At 32.6% G+C, this 10,971-nt stretch overlaps 1 protein-coding gene across 4 annotated transcripts; it reads right to left on the reverse strand.

The window, feature by feature from the left end:
* Positions 1–81: 81 nt before the first annotated feature.
* LOC145614289 (serine carboxypeptidase-like 13) lies at positions 82–10,971 on the reverse strand. Of its 4 annotated transcripts, none has more exons than XM_081669316.1 (15): positions 10,783–10,968; positions 10,392–10,603; positions 6,547–6,689; positions 6,205–6,308; positions 5,561–5,680; positions 5,372–5,474; positions 4,707–4,744; positions 4,470–4,571; positions 4,253–4,336; positions 2,939–3,013; positions 2,716–2,787; positions 2,385–2,518; positions 2,164–2,286; positions 889–943; positions 85–676 (listed from the first exon to the last, which is right to left on the reverse strand). In XM_081669316.1, exons 2-15 carry the CDS (start codon positions 10,580–10,582, stop codon positions 590–592), a joined length of 1,431 nt encoding a protein of 476 aa, XP_081525442.1. In that variant the 5' UTR covers positions 10,583–10,603; positions 10,783–10,968; the 3' UTR covers positions 85–589. The 4 variants fall into 4 exon arrangements, 3 of the variants coding, with proteins under 3 accessions (XP_081525444.1, XP_081525442.1, XP_081525443.1); XM_081669317.1 differs by having other exon boundaries at positions 10,764–10,794; XM_081669318.1 differs by lacking the exon at positions 2,164–2,286 and having other exon boundaries at positions 82–676; positions 10,783–10,971.

A 10,971-nucleotide genomic window follows, 5' to 3' on the forward strand; every position in this document is an offset into this window, starting at 1 on the left:
AACCAACACGTGTAGTTATTGATATTTTATACAAATTACAAAACAGTTAGGACATGTTAACATTTACTGAACTCAGCTCAACTGAAATGAACTGAACTGATTGGAGCTGAACTGAACGGTACTGAATAGAGCAAAAATGAATATTTTATGATAGAAGGAAATTAGAAACTGAACTGAACTCAAATTAAGCTGAACTGAACAAACAGGCCCTTAGGGCGTATTTGGAAAGATATAGTTGTTAGATTTAGTACTCTATACCTTTTTATTCTCTATGTTTTTACTTTAATGATCAACATTTAAAAAAAAATTAAAAAAAATAATAATAAATAAAAAATTGACAATAAAAACTCACTATTATTCTTTCAAAATCATAGTTTCAAGGTCAAATTTAAAATTGCTATTAATCACAGACTTGGAGGAGTACTCATTAGCAAGATTCTTTTGTTAATACATAATTAAAGATAAATAATTTAAATTGTTCAACCTTTTGCAAAAAGGATGTCTAATGGAAATCCAAATATTCCCATGAAGTCCAAGGTACAAATGTTGATCATATAATAATGTTGATCATATATATTAATATATGCAATTATGATAGAGGACTAAATGCGATCCATCTTTGAAACATTGTAAAACATTCTCGCGGCTTATATTCGGGGGCAACATGCCCTGCGCCCTACAAAAATAGCAATTTGATTATGCAATGCTACAAATTCAATAATGTCTTATAATATGATTTCTTAATTGCAAATAAAATGAAAAAAGTCATTTTAAGCTTTATTTGAACTGGGGCCAAATAATATGGAACAGTAAATAATCCTAAATTGGCCATATATTAAGAAAAAATAAAAATTAAAGAAATAAATCATATGAATTCGCGTTTTATACCTTGATTGTAGTAAATGTCAAATTAAAGTAGCCATTGGAATATCCAGTTACATATCTGCATATATAAAGCAATAGATTAGTGATAACCTTCATGTAGAAGTATTTATAATTTAACACCACCAATGATAAATAAGGAAAATTTGTTTAAGACAACCTTTTAAAGACAACCTTTTAAATTTTTTTTGGCAAAGACAGACCTTATTATAATTTTTTTTTGTTAACGACAACCAACCCCCACTTTCAGGCGTTCACCCACCGGAATCCGGCGTTGACCTTCACGTGACTTGCACGTGACCCTTATTTCTCCTAATTGCACCCCACCATCGTACCACCATTATCATTAGCCACCACCAGGCCATCATCACCGACCACCATAAGAACCACCGCACCAGACCACCAACACCATGAACACCTTCAACACCAGACCACCAACACCAAGGCCACCATAAACACCTTCGACATCGCACCATTACAACCACCAATCTTCTTCATCTTCTTTACCGCCACCGCCACCACCACCCGCATTATTCTTTGTCTCAATTAAGGATCTCTAATTGACATGAAAGAGAGAGAATTGGGTATGCAATCTTAGAAAAAACAACGGAAATCGATCAAATCTAAAGCTAGGGTTGGTATTTTTGTGGTGGATTTCGATTTGATGCGGTCCACGGGGGAGGGTGAGTGAGGCCGGTAGGTTGAATTCCTGCCATGGGGTGGCTTTTATTTGCTGCGAGGAGGGTGATTATAAGGTGGGGTTTCGGGATTTGCTGGTGCTTGGTGGTGGGGTTTTGGATTCAAATTTCGCTGGTGGTGTGGTTTCGGTGGTGGTGGGGTTGCGGGTTTCACTGATGGTGGGTTCAAGGTGGTGGTGGGGTTAGTTTCTAGTTGTGGTGGTGGCCTGGTGGGGGTGGTGGTTCGAGTGGAGTACAAACATGGTATCAGAGCCAACGTGACACAAAGGTCACGGGTTCGAATCTCATCCACCCCTCCTAAAGTGGAATTAATTCGCACCAGGTATGGGTGGGCCTGTGTTGCATCCACATTTCAAGCCCAAATAGCCTTTCATGTGAGGGGGAGTGATAGAGTATAAAACATATTCCTGGGCCTCAACCATCAGCTTAAGCTTTTGGTTGAGTTGGTCCTCTAACATTTAGTACTATTATTTTTTATTTTGATTTTGAAAGGAATTAAAAACAACTTCGAATCAAAATTTTACAGCAGTAAGGTGATTAATTTTAACATAAACAAAGTAATAACTCTCAATACATTACATACCCTGAAACTTGGCCATTATTAAGAAACCAAGGCCTCCAATAATAATCATCATTTGGGACGACATTAAGCTCCTTGATCCATTTCAGTGTGGTCAAATATGGAACACTCATATCTTGGTCACCACTGATTAAATTTGATTAATATCTGTCAAAGTTAATGCATTTTGTGTGCTCTTATATGAAGTATATTCTAAAAAAGCTTCTACAAGACATATGGATTACCTGAAGATTAGTGCCCTGAGAGGTTGGGTGGTAAGATTCTGATGATAAATGATGCTACTATCGATATCTTTATTGTACTTAAATACATCAGACTTTGTGTGACCGCGACAACGAATCCATTGGCTAATCGTTCCCTAAACATACACAATCTCAAGATTAGATTGTTTCACTCAAAATATTACAACTAGTATGCTATGGATAAATACTCCATCCGTCTCTTTATTAATTTCCACTTTCTATCATCTATTACTCGCATTATAAAGAGAAAGTGGACATTAATAAAGAGATGGAGGGAGTACTATTTATTGGGAAGACCCTAATGGAGTATTACCTCTCGAACATGAAGAGCTTCTTGGACATTAATGTTATTTGCCCACTGGCTAGCAATCAAACGATCATTTTCCTACAAAATAAAGGCCATTCAATTATTAACCCATTTGATCATAATCAATTTTCCCAACTTTAATTTGAATAATTGTAAATAAACCTTTGCTCTATTTATTATCAACTTGTATAACACGATGAAATGAAATATTGAAGCAAATACTACGTACCCTGCACCAACGATTTGAAGAAGAATGAGTGCATTTAGGATCCAGTACATGTTGGTCTTCTAGTGAATCAATGCACTGCATAGCCCAATATTATACAAGCATTAACTAGTTATATCTATACTAATCTATACTAATCTATTAAAAGACGTTTATAAAAACGTCTATGCGCCACGTAGCCTCTTCCAAATTACGCCATGTCACTTCACCAACAATTCATGACGCCACGTCACTTCACAAACATTTGACGGCGCCATGTCACCTACCCAGCATCTCCACATACCACACCATCGCTAAATAAAAAAAAATGATGATAAAAGGATTTGAACCCCAAACCACTTACAACAAAATTGATTCTTTAGCCATCTAAGCTAATTATCAAACACATTATAATTATGAAAACGAAATATATATAACTTTGAACCATATGGTTTAATTATTACAAAAAACATCACATATTTATTTCCTACTTCACTTTTTATTCCCTATTTCGTACTCCGCATATTAAAAAGCGTTCCTAAACCTCTTATTACACATATTACTATTAACCATCTAAGCCAATATCAACTATGTTATTTGTATAGAAAAAAAATTCATATAAGTGCAAACCACAAAGTTCAATTAAAAAATAAAAAAACTATATTTAAAGAATAACTCAATTTTGATTTGACAATGACAATTGTAGTTTTGAAAAGACTTCTAAAAAATTTATTGATTGTACGTCTACAACAATAGCAACTCGGGGCAACGCCCAGGGTCACTCACTAGTTATACTATATAAATCTTGTACAAATATGAATCAACAATTTGGTGCTTTTTTTTTGTTGGTGTTTAGAGAGCCACAAGGACGGGTGATGAGAATCGATCTCGGGATCATGTACCTGAGACCGGGAGGGGAGCTCTAACCACTTAAGCTATCCCTCACTCTCAACAACTTGGTGCCTTTTAAATTCTCATTACTTCATTTTGTGGTTAAAATAATACTTGAATTTTATTGATCGTGCTAAAAGAAAAGGTTTGTAATTAAATGTTGATAAGTTCAGATAAGATAATGAAAATAAATTCAAATAACAATTAATTAAAGCTATTAAGTAAATCAATTTACTATTTAAAATAAATACTACTTCGTAATAGTTTAATTTAAGTCCATATATAGTGTGTATATGATCGATGATCTTGTTGAGTTAAAAATCGTATGAGATTGTGTATTATATATTCTTATTGTTTGAAAATGATAATGCTTTAAAAATTATACAGTATGAACTGGTAAAAGTATGCATTAAGGAAAAGAATAATATAATGTATTGAACCACTTACATTTGATACATCTTCAAGAATCTTGTTGCACTGTACATTAGCATCATTTGTCCGATAATCTCCATTGCAGCTTAATTTGGCAGACTAGCAATTGAAGATACATGATGCATTATTAGTGAAATAATAAAAATTTAAAGAGCTAACACTCAACAAATATTTTAAAAAGATTACATAAATAATATCTCGGTATATAGAAAATTAAGTAACGTCAACTAACCTCATATAGCTCATCGGATATAAGAGAAATGCGATGAGCATATTCAACTTTCATTTGGTCATCAAGGTACCAAGCAGTGATTGGATTTACAAGAATGTATCCCTAATGCATATATTACCAAGAGTTAGAAAAATCTCAATAAACATACTAAAAATGAAAGTTGTTAGGTCGAATAAAAATGAACAAATGGAATATAAATATATACATATGTATATAAGATTCATTATTATACCATACCTGAATATTCATTTTTTGCCCAATTTCCGCTTCATTTCCTAATGGGCACGAAACTCATGAATTAGATTTAAGAATATCACACAAGGTCACAAGGATATCTTAGCTAGAAAAGGTTACCAGCGACCTTAAATTTAACAAAGGTTTGGATTGTAAAAACTAGCTTATTATATTGGTTTTATATAAAATCAAATTACTATACTAATAAGATTTTTGTTAAATATTTTCAATACCAATATTTTTGTTTATTCAAATTCTACTCACTTTCTATATTCATTTTCTTATGTGACCTACACGCTCACTATATTTATGATAGAGTGATTGCATATTATTCATATCCAATCATATCATCTCCTTGCTTTTTGCGGAGTAAGGCCCTGTTCTCTTCACCTTTAAAAAATAATATTAAGTAAAAATAATTTCAGTTTAGTAAAAATAAGTTCAGTCCAGCAAAAATAATTTCAGTTCAGTAAAAATAAGTTCAGTTCAGTAAAATAATTTAAGTTCAGAAAAAAAATCAGTAACTTCAAAGAAGTAATATAACATGGAATCAGTAAAATTAATTTCAGTTCAGCAAAAATAATTTCAGTTCAGTAAAAATAATTTCAATTCAGCAAAAATAAGGTGAAGAGAACGGGACCTAACTTTATAGGGAGGATTGGAAGTACCTTTTACAATCTCCCATGTAAGAGATGGAACAACTTTTCCCCCATATGAAGCACCAGCAATGTACAGAGGGTTTCTTGCAAATTTAGGATGCTCAATAAGCCACTGTATGCATCACTTTTTTAAAAAAAAATTAACTAACTTGAAACTTCATATTTTAGGCTTTATTACTACGCAAATAACAAACTAACCTTCTTCAAAAACCCGTGTGCTTTTTTTGATGTCTTTGTATCACTAGGGTAATAAGATTTGTTAGTTGCATAGGAGAATCCAGCGCCAACAGGTGAATCTAGAAATATTATGTTTGCAACCTAAAATATTAATTAGATTGTTATCTTATACATAAAAGAATTATTAAAAATTATACTTTGTATATAGTTATAAATAAAATATTTACTCTTAAAATAGGTACATATACTAAAAAGCTAAATAATGACTTTTTTTTTTACGAGAAAAATAATGATTTAAATTCTATAATCTGTCCCCTTTTGATAGTTCCTTATGGGCAAATTTATAGTCCCAAAATGTTCACCCCATTTGTTTTTTCCAACAACCATTAATATTGATTTTTTACCAAAATTTCCTCCAATTTGCAACAATATTTGTGCAAATTTGACTTTCCCATGTTTACCGTGTACTTTTATTACTTTCTCTCTCTACTTTTTTGCATACCCCAATATCAATTTACCTTTTCAATGAACTTTTACTATACTTATTTGTGTTTATTAATTTCCGTAAAAAATGCTCATAAAAGACTATCAAAAGGGGACGGAGAGAGTATATATATATATGAAGAAAAAACTATATTAATTAGATAGTTGGATTAAACAGGTACCTTGGTCCAGGAATAAGGATTTAATTCAAGTCTTGGTAGATCAACCTCCCAACTTGATGTTGTATAATTGAAATTAATTCCCGTATAATTGAAGGATATAGGCCCTTTTATTTGTTGTTGTCACAACAAAAGGTTATTAGAAAATAAATTTAAGATAAGTGCAATATTACAAGAAATCGCAATCATGCATATGGTACATCAAAGATAAAATAGTTATGCAATCTCGTATTCAAAATTATGTTCATTCGTAAACTTTCATTAATAACACTCAATATCAATTAATATATACACCACATTTTCTAATGATGAATCGAGCTTAAAGTTACTAAATTATAAATTTACCAATATGTCCAAAAACTAGATCAGTAAAGGATGAACAACCAGGTCCTCCAGCAAACCAAACCAAAATTGGATCTGTATCTGGATTTTTCTCAGATTGTATGAAGTAGTAAAATAACTGCACTTCTCCCCAAACTTCAACATATCTGCATTGACCATGCAAGACAACTAATTTGTTAATATACTTCCTCTGTCTCCTTTTGATAGTCCCTTATTATGGGCATTTTTCACGAGGATTAATGAACACAAATAAGAATAGTAATAGTACATTGAAAAAGTAAATTGATATTGAGTATGCAAAAAAGTAGAAAGAGAAAAAGTAATAAAAGTACATGGGAAAACTAAATTTGCACAAATATTGTTGCAAATAAATTGGAGGGAATTTGGTAAAAAATTAATATTAATGGTTGTTAGAAAAAGCAAATGGGGTGAACATTTTGGGACTAAAATTTACCCATTAGGGACTATCATTTGGGGACGGAGGGAATATTTGCAAGCGTTGCATTTTACATTTTTTATATATACATGCGTGTATAATTAATAGGGCTGTCAAAAGCTGACACAACACGAAATAAGCGGGTTTGGATCAAGTATTCTCGACCCATTTACATTAACGGGTTAGGTTTGGGTTGAGATTTTCAACCCGAAACCGACATGCATAACCCAATTATATAAATGGGTTGAATGAAAACCCGCTAACCCGAACCCAACACGCTTAACCTATTAATAAAGTAGTAACAAAAACCGAAAATTTTGTTCTAAACTTGTAATTTTGTAAATTGCCTTGACACCATATATACATTTAGGTAATTTTTGGCAGTTAATTTGGAGGATAAAATAAATTTCAACTTTTGTAAATTAAAATTTGGCTGCTAGATTGGGACAATTCTTGTGTATGGTTGTGCTACTAAAGCTACCTCAAAAAATCTTGTTGGACTTGGTCCACAATAATATTATTGTGGACCTAAGGTTTATACACACGTAACTGGCATCATTTTTAACATAGTGACCCCTAATATAGTAACCTTACTTTTTACATAGTAACCTTTTTTAAAACTTGTGTGACCTTTAATGCTCTTATGAACTTAAAGTACGACATTATGTTGAATAGTGACCTAATTTTAACATAGTGGTTTATTATTCATATTGACCATTAAAATTTTCATTAAAAAAAGTTAACCTTTTATAGCTGATGTCACACTAACTTTTATTTCAAAATAATAACCTTTATTTTAATATACACTAGGTGAAAAAATAACATTGGCACCGCCCTAAGGCCACCGGTTTTCAAAAACCGGTGGGGAAAATAGGGAGAAAAATAGGCGAGATTTTGATGGGTGATTTTTGCCACCGATTCAAACCAAACCGGTGGGAAACCCATTATTCCCACCGGTTCAAACCGGTGGCCTTTTATTAAAAAAAAAAAAAAACCCATATATAAACCCCCTAACCCTACCCAGCCCATTCACGCAGCCTCCTCTCTCCTCTCCATTCTCAATCTCTCCTCTCTCCTCTGCATTCTCCATCTCTCCTCTCCTTTCCTCTCCTTTGCATTCTCCATCTCTCCTCTCCTTTCCTCTCCTTTGCATTCTCCATCTCTCCTCTGCATTCTCCATTCTCGATCTCTGATCTCTCCAATCTCCTCTCTCCTCTCCATTCTCCATCTCTCCTCTCCATCTCTCGGTCTCCCCGCGCGTCCTCTTATCTCTCCTTTCCTCTCCCTCGTCTCTCCTTCTATCTCCTCTCCCTCGTCTCGTCTCACCACCACCACCATTACTAACCACCGCCGCCACCATCAATTTATCCACCCTCACCACCACGACCACCACCAATTTTCCCACCACCAATTTTTCCACCACCACCGCAACATAACACCACCACCGAAACAATGACCAAACCACCGCTACAATAACACCAAGAACACATGCATGAGCAAAACCGACTTTAATTGAGGTTAGTGTTTGATTTTAATCAATTTAAATTCGATCTTAATCGATTTTATTGGATTTTTTCTTGGTTTTTCTGGGTTAAAAAACAAATTTATCTGGATTTTTTAAATTGAATTTTTCTGGGTTTTTTGGATCGAATTTTCTTAGGTTTTTTTAAATCCAATTCGTGGGACGTGGTGGTTTTTGGTGGTGGTTTAAGGTGGGTGGGTTTTTGTTATTTTTGACCAAATTCGAAATGGATTTTTCTGGATTTATGAGTTTAATTGATTTCGAAATTTTTCTAGGGTTAATTAATCTTCGAAATTTTCCTGTGATTGATTGATTTCGAAAATTTTCTGGGTTTTTCTGGGTTTCGTAAATCTGTTTTTTCTGGGTTTGTCGAAATTTTTTTGTGATTCGTAAATGTGGTTTTTTCACATTTTTTTTGTGAGTTTTATTAATTTCTGGGTTTAATTGATGCGGGTGTTAATTGATGCAACAAGGATTGAAGACATTGATTTTGGAATATTGTTTTATGTTGTAATTTTTTATGTTGATGTTGTAATTTTTTTTTTTTTTTTTGTGATTTCTAAGTTGTAATTTTTTTTTTAAAATTTTTGAGTTGTAATTTTATTGTTCAATTTTTAAGTTGTAATTTTTTTTTTTTTTGGTATTGTACAATAACAATTAAATGAAAATTATATTTTTGTTGATTTTGAGTGTTTTTGGTACATTTTGATTATGATATTTCTGAGTATACTAAACCCAAATAAAACCAAAAAAAAAAAAATATTTACATGTACATTGCCACCGGTTAACCGGTGACAATAGTTGTTAAAACCCAAAAAAATAATTTGCGGGAAGTCTTATTGCCACCGGTTAACTGGTGGCAATACTTGTTTTTGCCACCCCCCAAATGACCACCGGTTCAAAACCGGTGGCATAGGGAGGTTTTAAAACGGTGGCTAATTGCTTATTTCTACTAGTGATAGTGACCTTTTTTTATTAACAAAACAATCATATTGTCTATAATGTTGGTGGTTCACAATAAATTAGTGTAAACCAGGTCCATTTAAGAATTTGTAAAGCTACCAACTTTAAATTCTTGTAGTACTTTTGCTATAATTACTAACTTTAAACTCTTTTACTATCATTAATGAATTAATGATGTTTGTCTTTTTAATTTTTATATTGAATATTATAGTTTATGACATATTATATGGGTAAAAGGTTACACGGGTAACCCGTTTAATAAGCGGGTTAGGTTTGGGTCAAGGGTTTTTCAACCCGTTTAACATCGACACGAACACGAACCCGACACGACACGAACCGTTTGACAGCCCTAATAGTTAAATTTGATTAAAACCACGTAAAAGTTCGCAGAAATTCTGAAAATTTTAGTCAAAATTATTAAAGATCAAATGAGTAGCAAAACATTAGGCAAATAATAAAAGGGAAGAAGATGAACAGGTATATTGATCATCAGTGCGTGAAATGATAGGGCGGTAGAAGAAGATAGTCAGCATTAATGAAATAAGAGGAAAGGGTTAGAAATAGGGGTAGGTCAGTAAATTCATAAATTAGAGTTAATAAAGTCAGCATTAGTGAGTGATTAACCCATTCTAAGTGAGATTTGGCCACTAAATAGAGTTTAATGAAAGTTTGGGTTCACCAGAGATTATGTTTTTTTTTTTTTTTTTTTTTTTTTAATACCAAATAGAATTTGTAAAAGTTGGAGGCTTAGAATTTCCCATAAAAAAACATTCTTAATGAAACAAACAAAAAAGAATAAAGTATGTACAATCTAAACACAACTTAATACCAACAAACGTTATTAGATTCATTGAAAACTCAAGAATTTAAATGGCTGAGAAATCCTCATATATATATTTTGAATCTATTTACTAAAAGTACACATACCCGGTTTCGAGAGTGAAAGGGAGCTTTCCAGGAAATCCAGGCAAAAAATCAACAATTGTAGAATATGATTCCGATGTTTTTGTTGTGGCATGTTGAGGATAATTGGACAATGCCATTGATACCAAACTCATCAATAATATTACTACCACTTCAACATAGTAAGCTATAACCCTTGATGCTAGCTTACTCATTTATGCACGCTTGTCGCCTTTCTACATATATTTTAATGCACAAAGTTTAATACATACTGATATGAAACAAACAAAAATACGAGTTTAATAAAGTATAAAAATAAAAAAAAAGTTATACTAAAGCTATAAATCGGGACAAGTCAAACATGATAAAAACAACAATAATACGAGTAGTAATTACTTCGTAGTAGAGCGCTCACCGGGAATATATTACTACTTCCGGAAAAAAAAAAAAATAGGAGAAGAACGCCACAGCAAAATAATGGTTATTTGTATATATGGCAAAATAACAGATGTTGAAAATGATAGAGAGGGGGGTTCGTTAAAAAGGCCAATGTCTCTAGTTTGATAATTGAGGGACCAAAAATAAAAAATTGAGTGGATCAAAA

Source organism: Chenopodium album, chromosome 25 (assembly GCF_948465745.1).
Source record: "Chenopodium album chromosome 25, dcCheAlbu1.1, whole genome shotgun sequence".
NCBI lineage: Eukaryota > Viridiplantae > Streptophyta > Magnoliopsida > Caryophyllales > Amaranthaceae > Chenopodium > Chenopodium album.